The 17,875-nt window shown below is 36.1% G+C and overlaps 1 protein-coding gene across 4 annotated transcripts; it reads left to right on the forward strand.

The window, feature by feature from the left end:
* The first annotated feature begins 168 nt into the window (after nucleotides 1–168).
* BTF3L4 (basic transcription factor 3 like 4) lies at nucleotides 169–17,620 on the forward strand. 4 transcript variants are annotated; one of them, XM_019625957.1, is made up of 7 exons: nucleotides 169–291; nucleotides 611–749; nucleotides 3,457–3,523; nucleotides 7,195–7,308; nucleotides 15,542–15,743; nucleotides 16,561–16,620; nucleotides 17,161–17,620. In XM_019625957.1, exons 3-7 carry the CDS (start codon nucleotides 3,470–3,472, stop codon nucleotides 17,205–17,207), a joined length of 477 nt encoding a protein of 158 aa, XP_019481502.1. In that variant the 5' UTR covers nucleotides 169–291; nucleotides 611–749; nucleotides 3,457–3,469; the 3' UTR covers nucleotides 17,208–17,620. The 4 variants fall into 4 exon arrangements, with proteins under 4 accessions (XP_019481502.1, XP_019481501.1, XP_019481500.1 ...); XM_019625956.1 differs by lacking the exon at nucleotides 611–749 and adding an exon at nucleotides 2,381–2,503; XM_019625955.1 differs by lacking the exon at nucleotides 611–749 and having other exon boundaries at nucleotides 173–291.
* Nucleotides 17,621–17,875: the final 255 nt, after the last annotated feature.

The following is a 17,875-nucleotide window of genomic DNA, read 5'->3' on the forward strand; positions in this document are numbered from 1 at the left end:
TTTATTAGGCTCCCTACGTGTTGTAGGCTCAGACACAATTGAACCCTTCGGAGACTGCAAGCTCCAGAATGCCACGCGGCCACCTGCACCTGCCGCCTTTCTATTGGGAGGCACAGAGCACACTGGGATTTGTAGTTCGCCAATGCTCTCCCGGGATAGGCTGCTCTGCTGAGGCCCGACTGTGTCACGTGGACCCCGCTCCCGCCGCCGCCGTCGTCTTTCTCTGTCTTGACTGAGGCAGCCATCTTGCTCTTGCCGCGTGCTGGTGTCGGAGGACCCTCCCTGCTTCAGGTGAGACCCCCGGCGGTCCCGCCACTCCACGGCCACAGGCCGCTGCGCACGGTATCCCCCCCCGCCCTCTTCTTCCGACACCCGCCAACCGCTCGGGCTGCCACTTCCGCCGCGGAGTGCCAAGTGGGGGCGGAGGCGGCTAGCCTGGCCTCTGGGTTACCGGCGGCGCAGCTGGGGGTCGGCACCTGAGGGAAGGTCCCCAGCACCACCGCCCCTTGTGGGGGCGAGCGGGCCCAAGCTGTTGCCACCCAGATCCAGTCCCAGGAGGCGGGTGGTCCCCTGCCTCTGTTCTGATACTCTTCATTATTCACAACAACAGTGCTGTGAGCGTTGAAGCTTTATACAGCCTCTCTGTTGTCATCTCATTGGATCCTTCCCTACAGATAGGGAAACTGAGGTTAGCAGCCCCTGGCCCCCTCGTGCTCGGGACCGAATTACGTTGCAGCGCTCTTCACCTGGTAATGGCAGTATTTGTTTACAAGTTGGCCTCCCGCTCAGACTTTGCCTTGCCCATCCGTATAGCCCCATCACACTGCTTGATGCTTAGTAGGCTGTTAGGAAATTGATGATTGACCGACAGGAACAATGTTCCACAGCTAGTGAACGGTGGTTTCAGCTTCTCTCACTCGACCATAGATGTCCCCTTTGGAGTGGTAACAATAGTTACCAGTTTTTGAGTGTCTACTGTGAGCCGTACCCTGTGTTTGATAACTTAACCTTTAACCCTTAAAACAACCCTATGTGGTGTGTGATGTTACACCTTTTCTAATGCAGAAGCAACACAAGCTTAGAGAAGTAAAATACTTTTCCGGAAACCCTAAGTGGTAGAAGCTTGATCCTTCTGATTCTAAAGCCTATGCCTCTCTTAGAGAAACCCCACATAATAAAAAAGGAGGGCCTAAAAATTGAAATTATTTTATCTCTGTGTAAACATGCATGTAATAAGTGCCTACCATAATGCTCGGAACTTAGGCACACAATCAATACTAATTATAACCTCATTATTTACACCCTTTCTCTGGAGTCCTTGAGGAAAGGGCTAAAAGAGTCTAGGATCCCCAAGTCATATGGCCTTAGGAGGTTACTTCTCCCTTTTGGGCCTAGGAAGTGACTTCCTCTGGGCCCTCGTTGGCAAATCTATTAAATTGGGAGGGAGGTGAATTGTGTTTATTAATTTATACCTTGCTGCTGTATTAATACCCTGCAGGTATTTGAGATGGCCTCACATACAACACAATAAAGTACAGGTTGATTGAGGAATAGGTAATTACACCGGGTGTCTTCAAGGTTCAGTCCAGATTCTGAGCTTGACCTGTCTTCTCACAGAGTCCAATCCTCTTTCCTACTTGAATTCCACTCATCACAACCTGCTAGTAGACAATGAACCATGCTTTTTCTCCCCTATCCCCTTGAGCTTCCAACCTTGCTAAAATGCTTTTTCTCTGAGATTACTCCTTGGGAACAAGTTCTCTGTTGTCCTGATGACCTCGAATGGAATCTGTTCTTTTATCTACGCATTCATAATAATGAGTTAGTTTTGTTGCTTTTGTTTCAAACAAGTCAGGAGTCTTTATCTTGACTTCTCTCTTCTATCTCTTCTAGGGGATTGTCACTTCGAAGTGCAGAAGAGTTCCAAAAGTTTACCTTGTGTCTAGTTCTAATATTTTCAGTTAGCCCCCTTTTTGTAAAACATTCCTTAAGCTCTTTGTTAGTTCACTACACTTTCATGGTCAATTCCTTTGAGAAAAATGAATATTGGTCCTTTTCTGTGGATATTGAGTATAGAGATTGGGATTTACATCAGCAAATTTTAAGTCTATGCAAATTGACATAGGTACACACCTAAGACTTCTGGTTTTGTACTCTTAGTCACACTTTCTCCTATAAAAGAGTGTTTTAGCTGCTTCAGAGCATTGTGATACAATGCTGAGCAAAGGTTAAGGAATCATAAATTCTAAGTGTTATTTGAGAACTGGACTTTATTTGGCCTTAAAGCAGAGTCATATACAGGTTAGTGCCTAAGTACAATGTCAGACTACAGAATGTGTAGTTATATAATCTTTGATTCTCTTTCATCTCTCAAATGAAGAAAACTTTTTCATCTGGATGATTATAAAGAGGTTAGAGAATTGGCCAAAAAATATCTGATAACAGCCTTGTCCTTCATTCCATCTCTCACATCTCAGTAATGATCTTTTGAGCCACAGAACAGGTAAAACAAGACTTTAACATTGGCTTTTATGTGTTTATATAATGTGGAATGTTATGATCCATTATAAACTTAGGAACTTCTTTCCTTAGTACGAATATCACTGACCAGACTAGGATTCACGACTATATAATGTTCTTAGAACTTTCAAAATCAACATTAGCCTTAAAAAGCTTATATTTAAGTCTCCTCATCCCCTCCTCCCCCCAAAATTTTGTACTAATGTGTCAGAGATGTGTTTTTGTCCAAATGTGCATGTAGGCATTTTACCCTGTATGCAAGAATATCTTGACAAGTATGACATACTACATCAGTGCAAGGTATTGAATGAACTCTGGAACGTGTTGCAAGAGCACTGAACATCTGAAAATCGGGTTCTCTTTCCCTATTATTAACATACCATCTGACCTTGAATAGAGGACACCACTACCTCATATCTTGATAGCTAGACAGCCTATTGTTGAATTTCTTCTTTGTCCAGCTTCTTTTTTTTGTCTTCTATTTATGTTTTACAAGGAATACAGAATGTGTTTGGGAGAAAAAAGTCTACTTAAAGGTTGTGCTAATAACATTTGGTAACAGCTCTCTGCTGTTAAAATCTTTGAGGGAAAAACTGGCTTGCCTACAGAGATTTTATAATTGGTTAGGTTTTACTGAACGCCAAAGTACCAAATCATGCCTTTAAGGAGGGATCTTCAGATAGGTAACTTTGAATCTCATTCTGTTTTCTATTTTTATATTCCACTCCCTCGTGGTATTGTTTAATTTCAGTTCTTTTAATATCTGGTTTATGAAGCTAAAAAAAGTTTAATATTTATTAAGAATGTAGATGTATTAATATGGTCATGGTGGTGATGAATATTGTAAGCTCAGTGAACCAGAAGGTACTGTTGCATAAACAGTTATTTTATTTTGGTAAAACAGTGACTTTAACAAATCTATTTTTCCCCCCCTAGATTTACCAACAGCATGAATCAAGAAAAGTTAGCCAAACTTCAGGCTCAGGTCCGGATAGGGGGCAAGGTGAGTGTGGCATAAAAACAAACTGATAGGAGAATGTATTATTACTAGAGATTATTATTTTGGATTTGTGGTCATTGAAAATCTAAAATCTTTTCAATAATCAAGATCAAACCACATTCCAATTTGAAAATAACTGTCTAAGTCTAAAATAGATAACTAGAATACTCTCTCTGATGGTGAAGTAGAAATAGCCACCTTTGTTTGAATCCTCTGAACACCTGGTAGTTATATGACATGAACAAGCTACCTAGCCTTGTAAAGCTTCCATTTTCACATCTGCAAAATAGAAATACTAGTACATAAGATGCTTCTATAGATTAGAGTAATATTTATAAAACACCTAACATGGTCTCTGGCACAGAGTAGCTACTTAATAAATGATAACTATTATTATGTTAGTTAGTCTCACGTGTGGGGCATCCCAGATATTAAGGTTACCAAATCTTGACAGGATACACTTACTGCTACAGTTAGGTTTCTAAGTGGCTTAACTGGAGAGGCTCAAGCTGATGATAGGTTTTGTTTATTGCTAGGTTTTCCTCCCAAATTCCTGCCTATATGAACATAAGCATTCTTATTCCATGTACTCTTTGAAGCCTAAGGAAAAGCTAGTTTTGAGCATCAAAAATCTTTGATTCCCTTTAGCTCTGGCCCCAGATTCAAGGAGAATATTCTCCCTTTATCTCTGCCCAGTACAATCTTTTCCTTTGTAAAAGGAAAAGCAAGAACAGTGCTTACCTCAGACGTGGGCAGGAGTAGGTAGGACAGATACTATGTATAAGCCCCACTGTGTCCTTTACTTCGTTGATAACCACAGCTCCTAGTGATGGGGACAGGAGAGGGTAAAGGGAAATAGTGACTAGTGCTTTCTCCTTTCATAGTGATACTGTTTTATGACTTTAGAGTCATATTAACACATTCATGTGACCAAATCAAGTATAGTGTAATATACCAATGTAAAAACTAGGGACCATGGAATACACCTGGAAGAGCTTGATGCAGAACATCATATATATATCTCTAGGCAGTTAGCACATTCATTCATTTAACTAGTTTATTGAGCACCTACTATGTGCCAAGCACACAGAAGATAAGGTTTCCTGCTCTTGACATAACTTGGAGAAAGACATGCTCACAATTACACTATAGAAGAATAAATGCTAAAATAAAGTACAAGGTGCTCTTGCCTAGGAGAGACAAGGAAGTCCTCACTGAGCTAAGATTTGAAGAATAAGAATTTATCACGAAGTAGACATGTGAGAGGGTAAGTGGGTAGGCTGAAAAGGGATTGTCATTCTCAGACATGCAAAAACACAAAGGATGCTATGATAACATGGTGCTTTAATGGAATGGCTTGCTTTCGTTTGGTATAGCTAGAGTTGAGGGGCCAGCCAAGTGGCTCAATTAGTTAAGAGCTCACTCAAGAGTGCGAGCTCTGAGCAACAGTGGTTTGATGCCTGGCCCGAGCTACGCTGCTGCTGAGCTGCCAACAGGTGGCAGGATGGCTCAGCTAAAAAAAAAAAAAAAAAGAACCAGTTAAAGTTGACTATATAATGGATAAAGAATGGTTGGAAATGAAACTACCAGGTAATTTGAGGTTGAATCATACATAGCCTTAGATACCATTCTAGGAGTTTAGGATTTTATCCTATAGTCAAGGGACAACTATTGAAGGATTTTAAGAAGGAAATAACAGTCATTTTAGAAAGGTAACTGCTGACAATGTGGAAATGGAATGAAATAGAAATTTGCATAAAAGAACAATTGAGAGGCTACTGCTGTAATATGTAAAATTTAGGGGTTAGAATTGATATGGCTGATAGAATATGGGGGTTGAAGGGAAGATGCAAGAGTCTGGGATGACCCCCATATTTCTGGCTTTAGAGACTGGATATATGGTGGTACCATCAGCTATAAAACATAGGAAATATAAGAAGAGTAGTTTGGCAGACTGATAAGTTTTTAGGCCATGTTGAATTTAAAGTGTCTGAGGATCATTTGAGTTGAGGTGTCCAGTAAGCAATTGAGCTATCCTGAATCAGGAACGCTTCACAAATAAATGAGCATCTATGTAATTCTAGTCCATCTTCAGCAACTGGGTTTCATCACAACCTCCGCTGCTACTCATAGAGCTCTCTTCCACTCCCACCAGAGTTGCTGAGACTGAAGCCCCTGTCTACCTTCAGTAAGGCTGAATGCTACTGCAGGAGCCACCCAGAGATTGAAACCTCCATTCCTTTTCCCTTACTCCTGCTGGATCTCAAAAAGCGTTAGCCCTCATGACTTGGGCTGCTTTTGTTAGTGTTGCAGCTCTGCTTTAGGTTTCATTTTTGTACACTGGCCCAGGAATTTTATCCATTCTTTTAAATAGTTTTTCAATGGGAAAAATTTATTTAGAGTTTCGAAGTATCCATTTAGAAATGAGCTTTTTCTATCTCAGTGTATAGTACAGTATTCAACCTATTTGCTCAGGCCAAAGTGCTAAGCATCATTCTATATAGATTCTCTTTTTCTACATCTAATCCAACAGCAAGTCCTATTAGTTCTTCTGACATATTGAGCTCTCCCCATCTCCACTGCCACAACCCTCATCTTTTATCAGAACTGCTATAGTAGCTTCCTGATTGATTGATGTCATTATATTGGGTTGTTGGAAAAGTCATGACGTATTTTTTTCTGTTTTTCTTTGCAAAAATGCATCATGACTTTTCTGACAACCCAAAAGTTGATTTTCCACAGCAACCTCAGTCATATTTTAAAATCATAAATCAGATCAAGTCATCTCTATGTTTAAAATCTTCCAATATTGCAATTGGAATAAAGTCCAACTCCTGCCTATGGCATTCTGGGCTACATGACCTAGCTCTTGCTTATCTTTCTGATTTCATTTTCTTCCTCCTTTCCCATTGTTCACTCATTCTTCTCTAGCCATGCTGGCCTGCATTCTTTCTCTAGACACAACAGGTTCACTCTTGTTTCATTCTGTTTGGATCACTCTTCCCTAGATCTTCTCATGGGTCTCAGTTCATATGTCACCTCTTCAGAGGGGCCTTCCCTTGAACATTCTAATAAAGTAGTGCTTAGCTCCCACCCAACACTCTTACCAGTGTATTATTTTTTTCTTAATACCCTTATCCCATTTGAAATGATCTTATTTATATATTTATTGGCTTTTCTCTCCCACTATAATGTATGCTTCTTAAAGTAAGAACTTGATCTTTCTCATTCCTGGATTCTAGGACTCTAGAACACTCATATAGTAGGCTTTTGATTCTTAATTATGTCATAATCTACAGTCTCAGAATATCTTTAGACTTTATTGTCAGGGGATAGTAGGTACTGTTAAAAAAAGCATTCCTTATAATGTTTGAAAGTTGTTATAAACTAAATTGTCTTGAAGTTATAAATTATTTTTTATTAGAAAAATTTTGAAATATAATGTGTTGAAATGATAAAGGCTGGATATTGGAAAGAATAAGAACTGGCTAGAACTGACCTTCAAAAATCTGGATTAGGCTGACAGACACAACTCTGAGCAGTATTATTAATCATTACTATTAAGTCAGCAATTTCTTATGTGGGTTTTAGTTCGGGTGCTGTGGATTGGAAGACATGTGATTGCAGTTGCCAGATGCAAGGCATGCTAACCCTTCTGTTTGGTTATTTTTCAGGGTACAGCTCGCAGAAAGAAGAAGGTGGTACACAGAACAGCTACAGCTGATGACAAAAAACTTCAGAGTTCTCTAAAAAAACTGGCTGTGAATAATATAGCTGGTATTGAAGAGGTATGATCACTTTGTAAATTGTTAAATTATGTGGACAAATAGCACATTCACAAATCATTATCCACACTTTTCAAATGTAAAATATCAATTTAACGTAATCTGGTATTGTCACTCAGATGTCTGTGATGGACTGCAGCTGTTAAATTTGCTCATTGTATAAAATTGGATGATTGTCCAAAAGATAATTTTAGTAGACAGTTAAGGAATTCATCATACTTTTCAGACTCAAAGTATTTGCATATATGGCAAAATGATGGAACTCATCTTGAATTTTAATGTAAGATATTTTTTCTGATATAGGAGTAAAAAAAACCCCATGCTTTCATCAAATAAGGTGGACTTTTTTTCCCATAAGGGCACCATTCTGCTCTACAAAGTCTCTAATTTCTGCCTCAGCCAAGAAGTTCTAGCAATAGCTTTCCATGGATTAGCTTTCTTACTAGTCCTCTTTCCAAAATTTTTGGTTAAATTTTTTTAATCATTTTATTATATTTTGATGATACAACTTTCCTCAAATATGAAGTCAAAGATTGATGTTATTTCAAAATACACTCAAGAAAAATTACATCAACTATTTGTGATCTGTTAACCATCTAGATCCACTTCTACCTAATGATTTCATTTCTGATAGTTATCAATGTTTACATTTTCACTGCCATAAGTTAGATTTAATTACATCATTACTATCTGTGGTACACCTCACCAAAGAAAGGGAAAGTACCTGCCTTATATCCTGTATTAGTGAGCACCTATCATGCAGAATTCATTATATACACCATTATAGATAAAAGAAATCCCCATTAGTGTTTCCAAGGACATTGCTGTTTTTCTGTTTTCAGATGTTAATGCGGGTGGTATTTCCTCTCAGAAGCCTTTGTGGTAGCACACATACGCATTTGTACAAAGAAAGGTTAGGTGCCTTTCCTATGTGCCTCATAATGCCCTGCATTTACTTTTATTATAACATTTATTAAACTGAATCGTGAATTCCTTTTTGTTGGTATTGCCAGTACAAGTCTAACTTTGTGAGGAGTCATAGCTCCAAAACATCACACAGAAAGTTACTGGTACATAATAGATATGTACACACTGTCATTGTGAGCCCCATGTATATGCTATGCTGTCTTCCAGCCCCCACAAACTGTTGGGTTGTCGGAAAAGTCATGACGTATTTTTCTATGTTTTTCGTTGCAAAAATGCATCATGACTTTTCCGACAACCCAATAGTTGTACAGAGAAAATATGTATAAAGATAATTAACAATGCAAGGTAACAGCTATTAAATTTCTAATATTTGAACTTAAGATGGGAGGATTTTTACTTTTTCCTTCTTTCCTGTTCTAAAATGGATTTTTGAGAACCAAGATATATATACTTTGTATAATGCTTTGCAGATCTGAAATAATTTTGTTTACGAATATCTGACATGGTGTATATAATCGGCTTGCCTCAAACATTATGTTGTCTGTTACTATATTTAAAATAAATTGTTTTTCAATTTTTTTCTGAAGAAAATGATGACACACACTTGGTTTAAAAACAGCTATTAGGAGGGGAAAAGGAGTTATTGCATTAAATGTATACGTGAAAACATACAGTTTTCAGAAACACTAAGGTATGAAAAAATATGTATGTTTTAGAATAGACAAAACATTAATTACAATTTTTTTATTTTTTATTTGGGATGTTTTAAACTTGTTTCACAGTGCTGAACTCTGAAGAATATACTGTCTTTTTGTTTTTTGACAGTTTAAGAAGAGCAGGTAAAAATTTTTTGAAAAGAAGACACTATTGTCAAAAGTAATATTACTATGTTTTCTGTACTTAAGACCTTCAAAACATCAAAAAAGTAGAAAGTCCTCAGTTTGGTGGGTGAGGAGCAGGAAGATCAGTGGTGGGTTTCAAATCATGTTGAATGCACTTTGCCAAGTAAAGTTCTAAATCTTACTTTCTAGGCTGTCAGTCTTGATGGGTTTTTTTTCCCCCTTCCAAAGCTTAATTTATGTCCTTTTCAGAAACTTAAAAAACCAAAGGACTGTTTCCACTGAGACAAACTTCTCCGGTCTTGCATGTATTCATTTGTTGATTTGCTGCAATAGTTATAATCATGTATAGATTTCTTTTACATGTTCCCAAAGACAGATAAATCCAAAGCTGAAAAAAAGTAAGGGGCAGGGGAGTGTCAGAGACTATTTCATATAAAATCAAGTTTTAGAAAGGAATTCCCAGGTGAACTTCAAGAATATAACCCAGAACTAAACTTCTGGAAATGTCTTATGTTCTGTGACATTTGAAGATATTTGGATGTACTTATTTGGTAATCTAGTTGGATATAGTGACTGCTGTCACCCTTCTTCCCCTGACAACATGAATCTATCAACAATAGGAGCTGTTCCATTTTTCAGAAACAATTGATTTTATAAGATTTAATTTGATAAAAAATGTCACCAAAAATCTGAATCTCTGGTTCAGATGGCCTAGTTGCTTCATAGAGTTGTACTATTACATTCAGAGGACAGATTCTATCTTAACTAGGGTGTAATTTTGCCTCTGAAATCTTGCCTATCTTTCCAGTCATAATTAATCAACCCTTTCTCTGTACTTCCTTCCCGCTGCCCTTAGGTTAAATTGCTCTTCTATATGTTTATTATTACTTCATATTGTGAGGTATAATGGCTACTTATTAACCAAATAGTCTGTTTTCAGTAGATGATAATGAATCTTGACAGCAGGAACCATGTTTTTTTTTTTGTTTGTTTATAGCTTGCAGACTCCCATGATGAGATGTCTTGGGCCTATTGTTTGAGATACTGATTACTCTAGGAGCGATTATTCTGCAACAAATTAGCCATGGGGAGCTGGAGCTCAGGAGAGAGCTTAGGACTGGGAATGTAAATTTTCTAATTGTATACATAAGTTTTACTGTTTATGTTTTCCTCTTCCTTGTTCTTAATTTTGCCTGAACCACTTGTACAGAAGGAGGACCTAAAGTTACTGGTTGACCCTTACCTCATTCCTTCTTCCTCCAGCTAGAGCCTCAAGTGCCGATGGATAGACACACCTCTGAGTGCAGGGGAGTAAAAGGGAAACACCATGGCCCACTCACCTTATCATTCCAAAGCAGCCTCACTTTGTCTTTGAATTTCCTGCTTTTTTGTTTAATTTTTTAATTATATTTTTATTGTGGAAAAATATATATAACATAAAATTTTCAATTTTAACCATTTTAAGTGTACAATTCAGCGGCATTAATTACAATCACAATGTTGTACCTATTACCTATTTCCAGAATTTTTCATTATCCCAAACAGAAACTCCATACCCATTAAGCAATAACACCCTGTTTCCCTCTCCCGCAGCCCCTGATAACGTCTGACCTACTTTCTGTCTCTGTGGATTTGCTTACTGTAGATATTTCATAAAACTGGAATACAATATTTGCCCTTTGGTGTCTGCTTCCTATACTTAGCATAATGTTTTCAAGGTTCATCCATGTTATAGCATGTGTCAGAACTTTACTCCTTTTATAGGTGAATAATATTCCATTGTATGGATAGTACCACATTTAATCCATTCATCTGTTGATGAACATCGTTTGTTTTTAAAATAGCTTCCTCCCCAATATAAATGTATGTTGTCATTGTAGAAAATTACAGGTATATAGAAAATAAGAATATTAACATTCAATCATTATTCCATTACACAGAAATAACTCTTACTCTTGTATTTCCCATTTTTGTATACATATATTTTTATACATACATATCTGAGACTAGTTAGATGTACAACTTGGAATCTTTTTTTTCCAGATAGCATTATATTGTAAAAATTGTTTCATATCATTAAAATACTCTTCTTAATCATCAGTCTAGATGTCTACATATGTTCCAATATCTGGATATACCATAATTTAACATTACTTTATTATACATTGTAATGCTTTGATAATAAAAGAATACATATTGGACTTTCATGTATATAAATAGTTAACCTTCATCTCTGATTTCCTTCAGATAGATTTTTGGAAATACAATTATTGGCTGAAAGAGCATGCATGAACATTTTTAGAACTCTTCATATTGCTAAATTGCTTTTCAAAAAGGGTATGCCATTTTACACTATCTACAGCACAGTTGTAGAGAATTCATTTCATTAGACTCTTGCCACCAGAGCATAAGAGAAAATGATGCCAGCATATCATATAGTGTTATGACAGCTGTTAGCTTTAGCTTATATCAACAATAATAGGTTATACTTCATACTAGCCTTTAGAAATAAGCAGGTACTGAGCTTAGAAGGATTGAATGAGAAAGGTACTGACTTATGGGAGTGTGTACAAAACCCATAATCCTCAAAATATGACGACATCCCTTAGCCTCACAAAATCCCAGATACTTATGTGCCTTATATTTTAAATGTCTAATATTTCACCCTATTAATATATAGGAGGATGGCAATAAAAATGAATTTTCTGATAAATATTTAAGTGCCACTATATGTCGGAAGGAGTGGCAATAAAACTTGATTTTAAGACAACTCTCAATTCTCAGAACAGCAGCTACCTGGCCTAGTGGAGACTTAAAATAGATACAAGAAATCACATTGCAGAAAAATTTAAACCTCTTCTCTGAACTTAGAGGGCAGTTATCAGCAAAAGCTATGGAGTCAAGTATAACTTTGTGAGCCTCCTAGAGCCATAAAAACTTACTGCTGTGTAGGAATAAAACAAGCATCAGATTTATGAGATAGAAGGCTGCTGTGATTTATGTGTGCCCTACTCAGAGGCCAGCGAAGGCAGGGATTTTTAAAGTTTTGATAGCAGCATAATGATGTCACCCAGCCGTTGCCAGGAATGACTTAAAATGGCTCTAAATTCTGTAGGACAGTCAGGCTGATTCTGAAACATCTGAACAATAGGAAAAGTCAGGCGAAAGACATAGCCCAGAAGATTCTGGGCATCTTCATTGGCAATATTACTGATGCTATTTCTAAACCTTGCATTTGGGAGCTGAGGTCTGACAGTATCCATGATTTTAGAATGAATTGTATAGGAGGTGTCCATTCATTCAGCAAATTTGAGCGACTATTATGGACACTTGGGAGCTTACTGTGTCTGGTAAGGCATTGTTTCCGATCTCAAGCTCACCTTCTAGTAAGATCAGACTTGAAAACACAATTACACTACAACAATTCAATTTAATTTAATTGTAATACCCATGAAGTGCAGAAATTGCGTAAACCACCTTAAATTTTCACAGAGAACAAGCATCTGATCAGGACTTGGTTGGATAAATGGGAATTTGCAAGGTGGGGAAGCAGGAAAAGGTTCTTCTAAATAGAACAAACTGCATATGTAAATGCACTAGGCATGAAAGGACAAAATACTTTCTGGTAATTATAAGACATATCAGTATTTTTAGAGGAAAAAATAAGAGCAAGGGCATCTGGTATTTTGGATTGGGGTCTCAAAAATGTCCCCTCCACTGCTCAAGTAGCATACTTTACTTTTAAGTACCTGTTAAGTGGAAAAAACATTTGACATAAAGGAGCTAGCTGTTTGATTGAAAAAGGGACCTGAGTGCTGGTATAGTAGCTAGTTTAGTAGTCTTTGTTTACTTGTCTGCTCCTTGTTTTTATACCATATATAGATTATATGTCTTATTTAAACCAAACATCAGTAAAATCACTGGAAGAAGTGAATTCTCCATATGAAATGCATACAATTTACTTTGTGAATTTAACAATTTCCTTATGCCTTCTTTTGCCTCTAAAAGGGAAGCGTCTTAACTGATCAGCCCAACAATTCCTCCTTTGATAGTTTCTAATAGCTTGTGTCTTGAAGCCTTATATAACCATGTCATTGCTCAGTAGAGAGAAAGGAATGTTAGAAATAAAATATTCTGGCCTTTTGAACTTCTAGTATTTCATTCTCCCTATTCTAAAATTAAACTCTCCACCCCTTTCTGGACCTTTTTATTCATGAAGCTAAATCTTTTATACAACCCCATTTAAAACAACCATTAATAAATTTATTTCTGTTTCACAGTCTGAGATGGAATTCATCTTGCTTTTCACACTAAACTCAAACAACACATTTTAAACTACAAAGACCTACATCAGGATGTAAATATAGCTATTAGAAAAGAAGCTTGAACAGAAGGAAAATTGATAAAATTTGTTTATTCTTTTTGGCCCCATGTTAGCCTCTTATTTATTCTGTAGCCAGGAAGATATATATTATCCATATATCTGTGCTGTTTCCTTTTGCATTCTCAATTTAGCCTATATTCTGAGATAAATAATTCTCTTGCAAGCTTTTGTGGGGCCACAGAATTGAATTTTTATAGACAAATAAATGTTTTAAGAATGCAAATGACATCGCAGGAAGGAAACCAAACAGAATGTTGGGAAACCCAGGTTCAAGTGCTGGGTTTGCACATACTTGGCCTTTGGTATGTTGCTTAACCAAGAGCTGATCTTTAGTATTTATTTCTTTAACAACAGATTTGAACTAGAAGACCTTTAAGTCCAACAAATGTATGGCCTGTTTTAGAACAATATTGATTTCAAATCTGTGATTTTAGGCTGTAAATTTTAAAAACTCCAATATTTGAGACTCTTTCATACCTGGAAGTATTATAAAAACCCTTTATTAATAAATTAAATGATTTGGTATTGATTTAGAAAATATAATCCTATCATATGTTTATTCTTTTCCCAAACTAAAGTATGTGATTCTAGTTTAGATCCAGAGCAACATTCCATTTCATCTCCATTATGCCACCTCCTTTTCAAGCCATTCCTCTCCCAGATTTTTAGCCACTTTAATATTAAACTTTTCTAACTAAGCTATAATTATCTTCAGAGCTATATAATTTCTTTTTTTAAAGTTAATATAAAGTATTAAAGTATTTTTAACTCACGGTCTTTGCTCAGAACAGCTGCATGGAATGCTTACTATGTATATGTCTAATATACATAATGGAACTGTAAGTACAATAGGGAAGAGTATAGAATTGAAATACTGATTTTAGTCAGAAAAAAAATTGGGAAATTATTTGTGGGGTTTAGTTACAGTTTTCTAGGGGATTTGCCTTTATTTTCTCTGTGTTCCAGGTCTTGCCTGAAATTTAGAAGCCCCTTTCTTCCCCTTCCTTTCTGGTGCTGTCAGTGGTGGTGATCACCTCTGAGGAAGAAAAGCCCACTTCCACTGACTATGGAGAACACTCAGCATCTCTGCTTGATTGTGACAAGGGCAGTTTTTGGATGGATCATGAAATGCTTCTAAAGTAGCCAAGTGTTAAATCTCCTAACCTTTTTATACAATAAGCATGTTACCACCAAGGTAACTTACCCAGTAGAGTCAACTACATAGTGGAATTATATTATTTACACATTTAAGTTATGCAAATTCAGCTCTACTAAAACACAGAAAGAAAGTGAGAGAAAAATAACTTTTAAATAGCTCATGTTCAACCTTTCTTTTCAGTAAGTCTCAGACAATGGATTAAATCAAATCTGAAACAGTCAATTCATATTGGTGAAAGCTAGAGAAGGAATATGAGGATGGTTTTAATGGTTTCCCAGTAATTAATAAAGCTTGCTCAAGTGGCCAGGCAAGTGGGTGGGAGAACTTCTTTGACATTTACAAGGGTTACTGAAGGTTGTTGAGAAGCAATACATAAGAATTAGAGGAACTCACAAAATCCTCTACAAAAAATGACATGATGAGAACATGAAATTTTTGTAAATTTACTAAATGTACAAAGTAGTATAACACCTGATTGATTAAATTTCTGAGTGTTCTTTATGGATTTTCAGTGGTTATTTTTGCCGTTACAACCTGTCCCCTAAGTGAGAGGCTGTCCCACCAAATGGTATCTGTATCAGTTTAGTTTAATAGTGTAAATTGAGTAAGATAATGGGTATTTCATTAAGAAGCCAGTTGTTGGCTGATTGTTATAGTATTTTTAAATGTGGACATGAACTTCTTTTTCATAGAAGTCTTTGAATTTAAAATCTAGATTCTTTGACCATCCTAGTAATTTGTGCCATTTACACTATGTTAACTTTGTTGCTAGGGTTTTTATCCATTCATATGCACTGCTTAGATACTACCTTGGGATTACATAATTACCAAGTAAAAAAGCATAATTGGCTAAATTGTTTTTTTAAAAGATACTTTTAGTTGTACCTAATATGTGAAGTACATTTTTCTTTCATGATCATACAGGTAAACATGATTAAAGATGATGGGACAGTTATTCATTTCAACAATCCCAAAGTCCAAGCTTCCCTTTCTGCTAACACCTTTGCAATTACTGGTCATGCAGAAGCCAAACCAATCACAGAGATGCTTCCTGGAATATTAAGTCAACTTGGTGCGGACAGCTTAACAAGTCTTAGGAAGTTAGCTGAACAGTTCCCTCGGCAAGGTAGGTATTTCAATTTAGTACCTCTTTTCTCCCCACTTTAAAGAAACTCATCATTTAAAACATGTCCTCTTTTATATTGGGAGGATTTGCCTGTATATATATTTTATTTTTATAATGTTACTTATGTGCTTCATCAATTTTGGGGTTTGTTTCTTTAATAATTATGCAATATGGCATAGGAATAGTTGGGTACATTTTGGTAATATAGAACGTTGAGAGTAATTACCTAAAAGGAAAGTGCCAGGATCTGCAGGCCACATTTTATAAACAATCAATTTGATACTCCTGATTAATGACAAGAACACAGTGTTATCACAGAACTATATTTTTGTTTAACATTGTTGATTGTACTATAGATGCAGCAACCATATGTTCTGAATTTCCAAGATAGTTCTGGTTTCCAGTGTGTCTTGTCACCCCTAAAAATCAAAGAGCCTATTATTTCAGTGCTCATACTACATAGATAGATACTCTCTTACACCAAAAGAGATGGAAAAAATCTTGAATATTGATTTTCTAATTTGGAGAATATGGAATTTGGAGAATAAATTAACTGTAATGTCTTTTTATTCAGACTAATCTGAATTACTCCATTTTGCATATAAATTTTACCATCACTGCCCATTGAAATTGCCAGCTGTATTTAGTATATATCTAATGAAGTTAAAGTTTAAGTGATTTTATGGCATTAGATTAGACAATACTTAGCCTTTTCTGAACAACTATATAAGATTTAGACAGGAGAAAAGGATAAACAGTATAAGTGTCTGTAGATGTCTTTGTTCTCAATGACTAATTTAAAACAAACTTTTTGTAGTATTGGACAGCAAAGCACCAAAACCAGAAGATATTGATGAGGAAGATGATGATGTTCCAGGTAAGTGACATTTCTTTTGTTTTACGATTTTTAGCATTCTGCTTATCTCATTTAATTTGTTGCATAATGACTTACAGTTTTAGGTTGATAATGAGCTTGTGAATTTCAGTTGATTCGAATGATGTGGCTATGGTCTAACAAAAAAGAATAAAAGCCCTCCCATTTAGAATGTAGAATTAAAAATAGTCACACAAAGCTCTGCTGCCTGCATGTATTAACTTGGAATCACTGTGATTATAAATTTGTTATGATTTTAGCTATTGTTATGACATATCTGTGGGAATTTTTATTGACATATGAAAATGCTGTTCACTCAGTAGTTTGCATAGACCAAAAAATTTAACTTTTCCTTAGGATTACTGTTTTAAGCAGATAAATGAAGCATTAGTAATGAAACACCACCAATTCTTTTCTGCCCCTTGTCCTATATATTTTGAGGCTAATTCTAGTAGCAATAATTTTGGTTTTATTGGGGTTAAAATAAAATACAAGGATTTATTTACTTCATGTATATCTTTAACTCATGTACCTTTTTTTCAGATCTCGTAGAAAATTTTGATGAGGCATCAAAAAATGAAGCTAACTAAAATCTCTTCTGGTTTTTGGAAGCTGGCATGGACTAGATTTAACAGATCAGCTATGTGGTTCCAAAGTTTTACAGACACGGAGAACATCAACTGTTACTAGTTCAGTAATATAAATATTTTGTATATTAATAATGCTGTTTGTTCAGCATTTTTTGGTCATTTGATTTTGCATTTTGCACTTCCTCCCCGGATCTATTCTTTTGGTCAAAATACGAAGTATTGGTGCAGTTTGAGGGTGTTTTGATTTTTGATTCTTGACTTTTTCTTTTGTTTTTTTGTTTGGGGTATTTTTGGTGTGTGTATGTTTATGTATGTGTGTGGGTATGTGTGTATACAGTGGAGAGCAAATTGGAAAACAGTTCTATTTATCCTCCTCCTTCCCCCAATAGAAATAAAACAAATCTTTACATTTGTTACTTTTTATTTTTTTCTAAGAATGCACAGAATTAATGAAAAGTGACTATCTGGGATTTCAAATCTGAGAGTTTATCCTCATTTTGTTTTAATTTGCTTGGCTAATGTATTTTTCATACAATGCTCTGGGTTTAAAATGTCTTTTTGAGATATTTTCACCAGCTTCATGCTGGCGTAAATGGGTAGCATATCTTTGGTGCAGTTGCCTTAGATTCACTTACCTAGTCAGACCCAGAAGAATTTCTTCTACTAGC

Source organism: Hipposideros armiger, unplaced genomic scaffold (assembly GCF_001890085.2).
Source record: "Hipposideros armiger isolate ML-2016 unplaced genomic scaffold, ASM189008v1 scaffold_646, whole genome shotgun sequence".
NCBI lineage: Eukaryota > Metazoa > Chordata > Mammalia > Chiroptera > Hipposideridae > Hipposideros > Hipposideros armiger.